The sequence below is a fragment of the Nicotiana tabacum genome, chromosome 6 (genome assembly GCF_000715075.1).
Source record: "Nicotiana tabacum cultivar K326 chromosome 6, ASM71507v2, whole genome shotgun sequence".
Taxonomy (NCBI): Eukaryota; Viridiplantae; Streptophyta; class Magnoliopsida; order Solanales; family Solanaceae; genus Nicotiana; species Nicotiana tabacum.
The window spans coordinates 110570479-110583884 of NC_134085.1; the positions used below are offsets into that span (position 1 = coordinate 110570479).

General features: G+C 32.0%; 1 protein-coding gene and 1 long non-coding RNA gene across 2 annotated transcripts; one reads left to right on the top strand and one right to left on the bottom strand.

Moving 5' to 3' along the window:
- The first annotated feature begins 4310 nt into the window (after window positions 1-4310).
- On the top strand, window positions 4311-7374 carry LOC107776024 (uncharacterized protein At1g28695-like). Its single transcript, XM_075255741.1, has 4 exons — window positions 4311-4365; window positions 4734-5005; window positions 5353-5733; window positions 6868-7374. The coding sequence occupies exons 1-4, from the start codon at window positions 4311-4313 to the stop codon at window positions 7372-7374; spliced, it is 1215 nt and encodes a 404-aa protein (XP_075111842.1).
- A 1189-nt stretch (window positions 7375-8563) lies between these two features.
- Window positions 8564-11679, bottom strand: LOC107776025 (uncharacterized). The gene is made up of 4 exons (XR_001645859.2): window positions 11399-11679; window positions 10268-10342; window positions 9148-9252; window positions 8564-8850 (listed from the first exon to the last, which is right to left on the bottom strand). It is a non-coding gene; the product is annotated as an uncharacterized LOC107776025 (long non-coding RNA).
- Between the last annotated feature and the right edge of the window lie 1727 nt (window positions 11680-13406).

Consider the following 13406-nt stretch of genomic DNA (forward strand, 5'->3'; position numbering starts at 1 on the left):
CTTTAGAAGGAAACTTAGTTGGCATCTAAAATTATCACACTTTCAGATGTTTTGATTAAGTGTTGAATAATATATATTCAAATACATCAATAGCTTGGATTCTAGGAAGCCGATAGATCTCATCACGCCAACATCAGAATCTAGATGAGCTTCATGCACTTGGATGGCAGATAATATAGTCACAGGTCACTGTTCCATGTCACTACAGGTGATATCTTTTTAGACTTTCTCAATGCATCTAGCTTATATTATGCTCTCTGCAATAAATTATCCAACTTTGCATTAAAGTAAAAAGTTGCATACTATCTCAATATAGAATTCTCCAGTTTCTGATTCTTTGGCCACTATTGTTGTCCACCCAGCAGCAGATGAGGATTGCTAGTATAATCCATTAGTATTCTCCATTTCTCACTAATCTGCAAGCTAATACAACAGTATCACTCAAATATGATAAAAACTTGTGGCAGATTAATCACAACAACACAATAATAAAATACACAAATGCAGTAACCAATAATGACACAGAGTAAATCATATGTAAAGAAAACAAAGAAATACTTAATTGGCTTCAAGATTCTAGGAGTGAGGCGCTGGAAAAAAAGCTAAAATGTCACCTCTTATGAACTGCCACATAACATAGTTATACCAAATTAAAAATAATAACTAAAGAAAATGATACATAAGACCAAAGGATCATAAGACAATAACAATACTCAATAATCAAATGATAAATCATTTAATAACAGCTCTTCCAATAGTTGCATGAATTCGATCTCCCTTAAACAAAAACATTTAAAAAAAAAAAGTTAAGTTAGTAAGGCGCATAACTTGAAAAAAATACATCACAACTCGAAAAAATAACAACAGCTAAAAGAGTATGCACCTTTCATCCTGAATAATTAATTCAATTGACTTAGGATTTTCTGGTTTCTCGCGGTCTGGAACGTGCCATAATCTAACAACACGAACCTTCAAATTCCAACTCATTTTGGACGTTGATATATCGCTGATATAGTTATAGTTTGGAGCCATACTTTGCAGTAATTTGTGTGTAAGCTAAACCCTAAGCAATGTAGAGAAGTCAAACCTAAATAAAAGTTGCTTAAATAAAGATTTTTAAGGAAAAGCTATCGTAGTAAATCAATTTTAAGGCGTCTGAAATCTTAATTTTAAAAAAAGGTATGTGTAAACCAATATGTAAGAGCGAGTGCACTCAAGAAATGACAAAAATCTTTATTTTTTAGCTTTGGGCTTTTTGAATTTTTAACCTTCGTTTATTTTTTTTAACCACCAAGCTTTAATTTTTCTTGTCTTTTTCCTATGTCCTCTTGTTAATAATATTATTTCCTTTAATATAATATAGATGTAAGATACAAAATATTTATTTAATTAATTCTTTCTTAAAAAAGAATACCTACCATAACTGAATTATACACAAAATTTAATTTAAGATATCTATAATAATGTATATTATTTACATATAAGGTCAAATACAAAGCTTGTACTAAATAAAAATTATTATTTCAACATAAAATTAATGTGTAAGATACAAAACGAAATTAACAAAATTTAATTAATTCTTTCTTAAAAAAGGATACATATCATAACTGAATTCGACACAAAATTTAATTAAAGATACCTATAGTAATGTATATTGTTCACAAATAAGGTCAGATACAAAGCTTGTACTAAATAAAGAATTATTATTTCAACTTAAAATAAATGTGTAAGATACAAAACAAAATTAATGAAATTTTAATTAATTCTTTCTTAAAAAAAGATACTTATCATAACTGAATTATATACAAAATTTAATTAAAGATACCTATAGTAATGTATATTATTCACAAATAAGGTCAAATATAAAGCTTGTACTAAATAAAGAATTATTATTTTAACTTAAAATTAATGTGTAAGATACAATGATTCTTTCTCAAAAAAGGATTCATACCATTAATGAATTATACACAAAATCTATATTATACACAAATTTAATTAAAGATACTTATAGTTATAGTATATTGGTTTGCTTAATGAAAATTGCATCCTTTTTTCTTTTGTGTATGTCTTTGGTCATTAAAAAGAGAACATTTTTATTTTTATTTTAAATTTTTAAATAATTGGCTTTGATTAATTAAAGAATGAAATTCAACTTACAGAAAATTTTGGACTACTATTTCCATTAAATATGTTTCCATTTATAATTCAAATTTTTTATGTTGTCTTTAAATTGCCAAATGGCTTCATTTTAGCTTGTCACTTGGCTTAACCATATGTTTCACTACTCTCCTTTTAATATAATATAGATATAAATATTTGTTTATCTTACTCCCACAATAAAATAACCTTCTTTTATCGTAGCCTATCTTTTTTTACTTTTATTATGCAAGGTCAAAGCATCATCAGTCAAATAAACTGTGAAATGTTTATATTAATTTTAGGCATTCTAGTTGTACCCATGTTTTGCGAGTAATAAGTCCGTCACTTTGTTTTGTTCCCTAAAGTTGTGTCAAATACATAGTATCTACTTTCTATTTGGTTTTGGCATTTACCCCCATCAGAGGTTTACACTATGCATATCGAAGATAGTTGTTATAAAATAAATAGAAGTTGAAATGGTATCATACTAACTTATGATTAGTTAAGTAATTTAATGAGGTAATATATATAACAGCCATTGAGTACTTGAAATACATGTACAAAACACATGTCATCCAATCCATCTGTTGATTTAATATTGAAAGACTAAATTGCAAAGCAATAACAATGAATTGCATACCTTGTTAGGCGCAGCAAAAATTGTTGTAATTGCTATGAAGATAATTGTGCCAAGTTTACTTTGCCTCTTTTGGAATCAAAATTTTTATTCGCAAATTAGATGTCTTATTTTCTTTTGCAATATTTTTCTTTTTCTAACCTTTACCTCCATTTTGGTCCCTAAAATGGGGATTTTCCTATTTTGGGAACAACTTACTCCAACCATTCTCCCATTTTTTTCCCAAAAGAGAATATTCTTTTTTATATTCTTCTCTATATTCTGTATTATATTATTATCTTTCATTTCAATCTTATTTTTTAATTTTCATTAAACAAATTTCATCTTTTATTTTCATTAATTTGTAATTTCTATTAAAACAATTCCATAAAATTTTAAATAATATAATTTGTAAGCAATTATTATAGATTAACTAATAATTCAAATAAAAGTGAAATCATTGCGATACAAGATTAATTAAATATATATTACATAACGATAAAATTCATTCGAAATACTACATAAATATTCAAATTCAACCTCTAGTATTCTCCTATAAATTATCTATTATTGCATTACGAAGTGCAAAATGAGCATCTTTGTCCTTAATTCTTCTATGTCGAGCTAAAAATTCTTGAAATTGTTGATTTTCATCTACTGTCATTTCTACTGTTGCAAGTAGACCTTCCAAATCATCTGCTCATTCTTGATTATCATATTGTGCAGTATAATACATGTAGTCATTATATCAGGTAGCACTTCTTTTTTGCAAAAAACGTGAGGATCCTGCAACAATTGCAAAACGTTGTTGCAAAACTCTGAATGCACCTTCAACATCTTTTCGACATGATTCTTGTTTCATCGCAAAATATTTCTTCTTTGCCGAACATGGCTCTCGAATAGTTTGCACAAGGGTTGACCATTTTGGATATATACCGTCATCTAAATAATAACCCATATTATATTTGTCTTTTAATTTTGGCAACATCTAATATTTTATATTTGCACTATTCATTTTTTGAGATGATTATATATTTTTTGTACAATTATAACTTATATTAAAATTAACTTACAATTTTACATAAAAATAATAAATGCACGAAAATTAATTTATCAAAATTATACACCAAAGTTAAGATGTAAAATTAATATTATAAAGATATTACATAAACATAATTAGGTATATATAAAGAGATAAATTAAAAGAGTTAAATAATAATAAAATATACATGAATAGCAATGTGGGAAATGAATAGTGTACCCATATTGGGAGAACACTATTCATCTCCATTTTGAGCTCAAAAATAAGAAAGGATTGGAGCTTCATTATGGCAAAAGTTGCCCCTATTATAGGAAAATGGGGAAGGTTGGAGATGGCCAAAGGGAGAATAGCAGAGAGCAATTTCTGTCTTGAATGAGAGATATTAAAGAAGAGAAGTTTATCAGGAAAACTACCGAATCAATTGATCCACGCTAATTTTTTAGGAGTTAAGAAACTTCCTTATATAACCTCCTTCAAGTTTATTTCCTCTAAACAGGTCGGTTAATCCAATAAATGACCCCTGATCTTAATCCAATATTCGACAGGTACAAATATCAGATGCGAGCAAGTTTTTACCCCAACAATGATGAGAGGTTTAAGTATAAAGAAGGGGTTATTGCTATTAATCAGAAGATTACAACAGATTAAACGCTAATTTGAAGTTGAAGAAGAAACTTGGTCAAGATTATTTTAGTATTATCAGCCAAATCTTGGCTAATGCAAAAATGGACAACTGTTTATTTCGTCTCATGTTTCGGTATCGTGTTAGCCATTATTTATTCCATATATAAAACTCTCTTGCACTCAACCCACCTGGCCTGGCGCAAAATAATTGATCAAATAATAAAAAGAGTCAAACCTTGGTTTGACACTTGGACTATAGTAGGTCTCTAAATAAATCATATTTTCTCTTCTTGCTATATAAAAAAACACAAGGACTTAGTACTAACTTGGCAATGGGGAAAGTTCATAAAATTTCTTCCTTCAGAAATCTATTTTCAAGATCAGTTCTTCGGCCTTGCAAATCAATCATCCCCACTACAGCAATGGACCACGCCAAAAATCGAATTATAATTGATCATAGTCACCATATCAAGTACATGATTTTATTCTTTGTTCTACTCTTTTTCTCCATTAATATCTTCACTTCTCCTACCAACACCCCTTTCTTCCCTTGGCAACTCTCACTCTTTCACCCCTCAAAACAGGTAACAATTAAATTCTCGTTTTAATTTGTCAGTCCCATTTCTGCATTTTTTACCCCTATATATATTAAGAGTAGTCTCGGTGCAATGTCACGATTCAAACTGTGAAAATAGTTTTTTGCAAAAATGTAACAAAAAACAACAACTCAGTAAAATTTCACAATTGGGATCTGAGGAGGATAGTGTGTATGCAGACCTTATCTCTACCCGGGTAGAGAGGTTGTTTGCAAAAATATAACAAAATGGTACTATAATAGAATCAATACAGTTTGGCGGGAACTTAATGCAGCAAGCTACATTTTACTGTTCTCATGTCTATTGGTTTGTTTTCTTTTATGGGGTGCATGCAGTTACATGAAACAGTGTATATTAAAGATGATCTTGAACAAGCGTTGGCCGGAGCAGCAACGGAGAATAAGACGGTAATAATTACTGTTGTAAATAAAGCATACATAGAGGGAGATAAACCAATGGTAGATCTCTTCTTAGATGGTTTTTGGCAAGGAGAAGGCACTAGGGAATTAGTGAACCACCTTTTGATCGTTGCAATGGATCAAACCTCGTACGAACGGTGCAAATTTATGCATCTTCATTGTTACAAGCTCGAAACAGATGGTGTGGATTTTGGTGGAGAAAAGTTGTTCATGTCTCAAGATTTTATCAAGATGATGTGGAGAAGAACCTTGTTCTTAGGTGATGTTCTTAAGAAAGGTTACAACTTCATCTTTACGGTATGTTTATGTGTCTTACAAAAATTTTCCAGCAATTTTTCTTTACGAAGCATCCTGTATTCACGTAGGGTCCGGACAAGGGCCGTACCCAAGAGTGTGATGTTATGTAGTATTTCGAGGAAATGAAAGTGAAAAGTGGGAATAATAATTACAACACAGTTTATCCAGGGAGAATTGAGAGAAAGTGATTAAGCTAGTCAATGTTTACCGTTAAAAACTAAAAACATGTGCTTTTTCACGTTAATTGAGCCGTAATTTCTGGTTATTTTTTCTTAAGTTCTCCAACGTCGATAAATCTGTATAGTATAATTACTACCAAAATAAGGATCTGTTCTAAGTTAGTCCTTTTGTAGTTCTTAGATATATAGTCTATGTTTTAACTTAACCAATTTCCATAAGACCTTTTTTCGTTTTCAAAGTTCTCATTGAGAGAACTGGAAATGTTTAGATGAATCTTTTATGCAAAATTAAAGTTACTTCTTCTTTTTTGGGTCTTTTCATTTTCTTCCTTCTTTTTTCCATGCAAAAGGGCTAAATTGATGGCAAGAAAGCTGAACTAGTGTGTTCGACGGAAAAATCATTAATACTATACTTACAGATTAATATTTCCAGACAACTTTCTGGTCAGAATTCCATTAATGTGCCCTTGTGTTCAATATAACACTAACGAGAAGTTTGCATCTTGCTTGTATTTTTTGCATCTGACATAAGAGATCTACATCTGTCACAAGCAAGTCAAAAGTTTAAATCTAACTCAAGTCCACTTTCTATTATTTCGGCGTGAAATACGGTCTTCTAGATCTGCGTTTTGGTTCTACTAAATTCTTCTCGTTGGTAGAAGTAGAATTACAAACCACCGTACGTGTATAGATCACATTTAGTTTAATTTAGTAAAAACTTATCTACGCTAGGTGTTTACACCAAACCAATAGATGCATAATATGTGTTTGCACATACCTTCACCGTATTAAATCACTTAAGCATAATAAATTAATATAGTTTGTATAAACACTGAGTGCGGATAAGTTGCTAACAAATTAAAGTACAACAATAGTATAAAAATACATTTTTATACTGTCAACATATATATAACTTAAGTCGATTATTAACTTTGTTTGTCTCTTCATACAACAGGACACTGATGTGCTATGGCTTAGGAATCCATTTCCGAACTTGTACTTAAATCAAACCGTAGACCTTCAGATCAGTACAGACAAGTTCAACGGAAGCCAGTGGTCTGAAGAAAACCCAATAAACACAGGCTTCTACATGATCAAATCAAACAGCAAAACAATAGCGTTGTTGGATGCTTGGTATGCTGGAAAAGACAACATTAATTCCACAGGATGGAAAGACCAGGATGTTTTGATCAAGTTAATGAAAGATGGAATGTTCAAACAATTGGGTCTAACTGTTAGGTTTTTGGACACCCTTTATTTCAGTGGCTTTTGTGATGATAGTAAAGATGTTAACGTTGTTGCAACTATTCATGCCAATTGTTGTCGTAGTATAAGTGCAAAGTTGGCTGATCTGACGGCTGTCCTTCACGATTGGAGAAGATTTAAGGGCTCGGATGCAAATCAGACATCGACGTTTGGATGGACTCAGCATGTGAATTGCTGGGATTCTTGGAAAAACTGATGGGAAATATTTTGCATATGCTGACCTGATTTTATAGTCGATTATGATACTATTACAATCTTTCTAGTAAAGAAATATAATTTTATGTAGTTTTTCTTAATACTTGCAAAAATATAATACGCATACATATTGGTTCTTCAAAAGATTGGTAAGAAATATACAGTCAAACCTCTCTATAACAGTCTTGTTTGTTTTGAATATTTTTGGATGTTATAGCAAAGTACTGTTATATAGAACATATATTATAACATACATGAAAATTGGTTCCGTAAAAGTTTGGCTTGAATAGTGAAATGTTGCTATTTAAGGATGCTATTATTGGAGGTTATAGAGGTCTGACTGTACATGTGATGTTAGAAATGAATCGCAGAAAACGCTAACCTGAAATATTTAATTTTTGATGTCCAGGAGCCGTGATACTTTTAATACAAACAAATATTCAAATAGGATTGGTTGTTTTAAATTTTTCTTCTCAACATTGTACTCTTTTCATCCTAGTTTATCAATTCTCTATTTTATTGCATCATAAGATGTTTGATATCATGATACACTAAGCGTATACATAAAATGAAAAAATGGAGTGAAAAGGTCAACCCAACAATTAAAGGGATACTAAATAACAGTTAAATTAGCGGCGGAACCAGAATTTGAAGTATGTGGGTTCGGGATTTTAGTTCTTTTATGTTACTGGGTGTAGACAATAAATTTGCGTCGAGAAAAACAAAATCAGACCGAAAAATATTGCAACAATCGTAATATTTTATTTCAAATAGTTGAGTGTACGCCACTACAAAAAAAGTGTTATTATAGCGGTTATTTTAGCGTATAATGGCGGTTTAAAACCGCCACAATAGCGTATAATGGCGGTTTTGAAAAACGCCAGAATCACGTTCGTCAAAAACAAATTACGGCGGTTCTTACAAAACTGCCATAATCTTATATTTGATAAACTGGCGATTTTTGTTTGCGTATTACAGCTGTTGGAAACCGCGCATTCCTTTAATTATGACTATCGGTCAAGACCACCACAATTGTGGTCTAATTATTTTATTTATTATTTATTTGTGTACGTATGTTTAAACCATCTTATCACATCAATGCATTCAAACTTGCTTAATACTTTAGAGTAACTTTGACACAAATACAAAACATTAATTAAGTAAAATATTTATTGTTTATAAATGGTACAGGTAACTCAATATTTACATCATCAAATGAATTATAATTCCAAAGAATTATTCAATAACAGTATAAACAATCATAGTCAATCTTTGCAATATTTTTGAATGAGCACTCAGCGATTTGCATTGAGCCTGCCTTCTCAACATCAATAAAAATACCAAAAATGCTATGTATTTTATCATGACAAAGCTTCTATTTGGGGAGATCTTATAACTAATTTCTAAAACTCATCTTCATCTCCCATAATTTCTTTTTCCAAAGATCATTCCCTCAGCAGCTCTAATTTCTTGTTCCCTGCATAAAAAGATTGCATCACATGAAGAGAGATAAATATGTAAATGTGGATAAGAAGCAAATACTCTTTCAGTCTAACTCAACTCCTAATAATGGGCACCATATAACTCAGAGAACACAAAAGTTGTTGATCAACTCAAATTAAATGTGAATGCCAATTTAACAGAAAACCCAAATTAAAGCTAAGAAGAATCCAATAATTGACCCAATTGTCTAATCTAGCGGATTAAAGTAATTGAAAAAACCTTCGCATATCTGAGTCCTGATCATGTTTATGCATTATTTACATTGTCTTACCAAACGAAAAGTCGAAAACCAAGAAATTACATGTGACATGTTCATCTGAGAAGCATCAAATGAATGAGCTGTCGAACGAGCTGATATGGCAAGGTTGTCAGGAACCTGAACAATGCATAACATAAACTGTCATTGTATCAGTTTTATGGAAAGTTTTAAAATTAGCAAGATAATAGCGCATGAGCTCTTCAGCAATCTTAGTGTCTGAGTATAGATTTCAAACTACTTATACAACACATCATATTTCTCATTATCTCCACCATCTTCTCCTCATGTTCTATTAGTCTGCTTGCAGCTTTTTTTTTGGGGGGGGGGGGGGGGGAATGCAATGATCCGAAGAATAATTCCAGACACGTAATACAGCTCTAATTATTCAGAATGCAGAATACTGATAGCGACTTCAGCAGCGTTGCTATGCTTATAACTCGCACCAAAAAGTAGACATGATTTTCAACTAATTTATTATGCTCCTCAAAACTTCAGCAAGAAAATAGGAAACAAATAAAGATCAAAACCAAAGGCAGAAGATAGAAAGATGAAGAAGAGTAATTTCAGTAGACTTTTCACGGCCGAAAGTAGCACTGATAAGGTTCTCAAACATTCATAAAGGGATCAAACATATAAAATAAATAACTAGAAAAGTGCTTCTTTCAGTGTGCTATCACAATTTAACATTTTAACACTGATACACATAAGCAAAGTAGTCACACAATAATGGCCTGAATTTTACAACATAATGAAAGCACCTAACAAGGGTTTTGTTTTTCTTTTTGAATTTGAGAGGATTTGGAATAATAGTCAAACCATAAATGAAAAATATCAATTAAGGCAACTCTAAGCACTTCCATCCAAACTAATTGAACTTCTCATGATTTGAGAATCTCTAGACATATGTGCTCAAAGAATTGAAGCTCAGGTTAGGTCCTTCGACAAAATCAGCCATGTAGAGCTTACTTTTTTTCATCTTTTAAATTGTGAGGAAATATTAATTATTAGATTAACTGTCTTTTCTTGAACATAAAAAAAAGACAAATAAAGCAAAGTTGTAATCTTTTGGTCAAATATAGATTTTACCAGACATGCACATCAACAACCTTTAAATTGTTCAGACAAATAATACCTTCTAAACAAATCAACTTCTTCAGTTCAATCAATTTTTGCCACAAGAATACGCCCATCTGTTTCGCGGTCGTATCTGAAAAAATTACAAGATGGAACTTAGAATTAGCATTTCAGCATGGAATTATTCGAAACTTCATTTTAGGAAAGAACACGAAATGCGTGAAACATCCTAATCTAGAAGCCAAGATTTAAAATTGCAGACACAGAAAATGATACTTCGTTTGCTTACATTTTGAGGAACTAATACCCAATACCTTTCCTATAAGATATCTCAAGTAAAATAAACAAACAAGAATATGTTAACAAAATACTCAATATAGCCTTGGCCTGAAAGAGAAGGTACGAAGCAAAGAAACATCGTGCCATCAAAATAATATCAACCTTAAACATTTAATTGTGTCAACTTCTCACTTAAAATCTTGCATTACTAGGTACATAAAGGATCGAAGATACACTTAAATGAAAAACAAATGCTATTTTATTAATAATACACATTATGTATTGTAAACTAGACTCAAAGTCAAAACAACTACTATTCCCCAAATCAAGGCAACTTATGATTAATTTGTAAAACTACACTATCACACTATGCAAGAAAGTGAAATAAATGGATAGAAACGTTAACCTATTTATCCAACTGTTCAATAAACACCAAACTTATATCTTAGAGCCAGTTTGCACTGCCTAGTTAAAAGCAACAAAAAGGGGATATAGTAGCATGCCAAATCATACTGAAATTAATCCAAGCAGACCACTTTAATTCTTCAACAAGCAGAATTCCATAGCTGGTATAAGGATATATAAAAATAAATGATCCTGAAACGCCAATTACCACGAACAACTCTTGATTTAATCAATCACTACGTCTTGTTCCTAAACTAGTTACGACCACTATACAACCCTCAGTACACATTATGGTAATATATCTTTGAACGGGCAACTAAGGGTTCTCGCATCCTTAAAGGACTTCTAGCAAATTTGTTCTTTACGATACCAAATATATAAAATAGCAAGCTAAGAACATATCTAATAATAAAACTGACAGAGCATCACAAAAAAATAAAGAAATCATAGATCCATACAAATACCTACACAAACATAAGCAAAAACTAGAGGAAAATAGAGAGACCTGGATGAACCTGCGAGCTTCATCGGAGACCTGGCGAGAAGAATAGACAGAAAGGAGGGGAAAAAGAGCCACCGACTACGATGAACTAGTGAAATTCCGGCGACGATTTGCGCGAGATTTAGTGAGAAGAAGAGGAAAAGAGCCAAAATGCAGAGAACGGGGTTTTTACTGTGGGGTGAGAGAGAGAGAGAGAGTGGGATACCTAATTTGTGAGTGTTGAGGTATTATTAGCGTCTTGGGAATAAAGCTAAAAATATGTTTAAAATCAAAATAAAAGTAGAGGCAGTTAAAGCCCGCCTCAACATAAATTAAACCGCCGCTTTTAAAATGCTTAATATGGTGGGTGGATAACTGCCACAATATTATTGTATTTATAGCGATTTTAAGGAACTGCCGAATTAAAACTGCCGCAATTTCATGTCTTTTTTGTAGTGTACAATCTTTATGAATTCTTTGATTCTTCTTTTTAATTGTAAATAGATTCAAGGGCCTTTGACATTGATCTTGAATATGTAGTTGTCACCACAAACGATGATCTTGTTCTTGAGCTTTAGCTTGATTGCTTGAACTTGACCTTGATTTGTTCTTCGTTCTTGAGCTTGAACTTGATTTGTTCTTCGCTCTTGAGCTTGAACTTGATTGCTTGAAACTTGTGGATGAATTTACAGTGTTTGATTCACGAGCTCTTTCTTGCTTCTTGTTATAACTTCTGGTGTCTTTTTGACTTATGAATACCCCTATTTATAGTTGTGGGGGGAAGAGTTATGATAAGAACAAACTCTTTCTGACCAATCAAATCGAAGTGTGACAAGGCCGCATCTGATTGGCCAAAACATGTCACTTGCACACGTGGCGCGATTTCATTTGCCTTTTAATGTGACTTAGCATGCCTTGTCATTTTGACACGTGGCATGATCATATTGGCTCTTCCGTTTGACTTAGCGTGCCACGTCATATGACACGTGGAACCAAACTGGGCCTCTAGGAAGATGACATCTTGGGCTTAATGAAGTGGGCTCATCATTTTAGCCCAATTAAATGGGCTATGCCCAATGAATTAAGACTTATTTAATTTATATATATTGGACTTATATAATTAATTCAATTATATTATACCATAATATTTATTTGGACCAATATATTAGTCCAAATTATTTTACGAATTTAATTTAATAAAATTTGTATGCCTATAATTGCCCCCTACTTCAAAGCTTGTTGGGGTATGTAATCATCAAACCTCCAAAGCTAGGCTTGAAGTATCTCATAATACACTTTAGAGAACATTTGTTTACATGACTTCTTCTTAGCATTATTTCAAAATCATAATTTCCAATCAGTTGGCGTAATGTTTTCTTGCCAAAGCGAAATTTCAATTCTCATAGGAATGTATTGTCACAACACTTTAGGACCAAAACATCGCATAAATAGACAAAATAGGAAAAGGATTTCAATTCTCATAGGAGAAGGAAAACTATCACACTACCGTCGCCTTTCCTTACATAATCCCACATCGGAAGCATCATTTTAACATCCTCTTCCAAAGATCTATATAAACTCATGTACTCGTATTTGTTGAGCATCAATTCGCAACATTTGCAAGCCATTTGAGTCTAATTATGTAGACCCGAAAGCATTGACGCGAAGATAATTTTTTTTTGTGCTTTTCTTCCTTTGTTATCCTTTTTGGCTTCTTTTAGGTCAAACAAGAAGGAAGTGTTCTTGTTTAACGAGATGATCCATGCATGAAGAAGACAATCTTAGGGTACTCATCACGACCCGAATATTGGAGAGATTACTCTCATGGCCCAATTATCGGAGAGATTACTCTCAATGTGGCTCGACTATTAGAGAGATTACTCTCAACGTGGCTCGATTATTGGAGAGATTACTCTCAATATAGCTCGACTATCGGAGAGATTACTCTTAATGTGGCTCGACTATTGGAGAGATTACTCTCAAAATGACCCGACTATCGAAGAGATTACTCTCAATGTGGCTCAACTATCGG

Bases quoted from the DNA above. Each gene is read 5' to 3' on its own strand.
- LOC107776024 (XM_075255741.1), top strand. From the start codon at position 4,311: ATGACCCCTGATCTTAATCCAATATTCGACAGGTACAAATATCAGATG. The intron at 4,366-4,733 runs GTTTTTACCCCA...AAAAAACACAAG, and splicing joins CAAATATCAGATGCGAGCAA to GACTTAGTACTAACTTGGCA. The intron at 5,006-5,352 runs GTAACAATTAAA...GGGTGCATGCAG, and splicing joins TCTTTCACCCCTCAAAACAG to TTACATGAAACAGTGTATAT.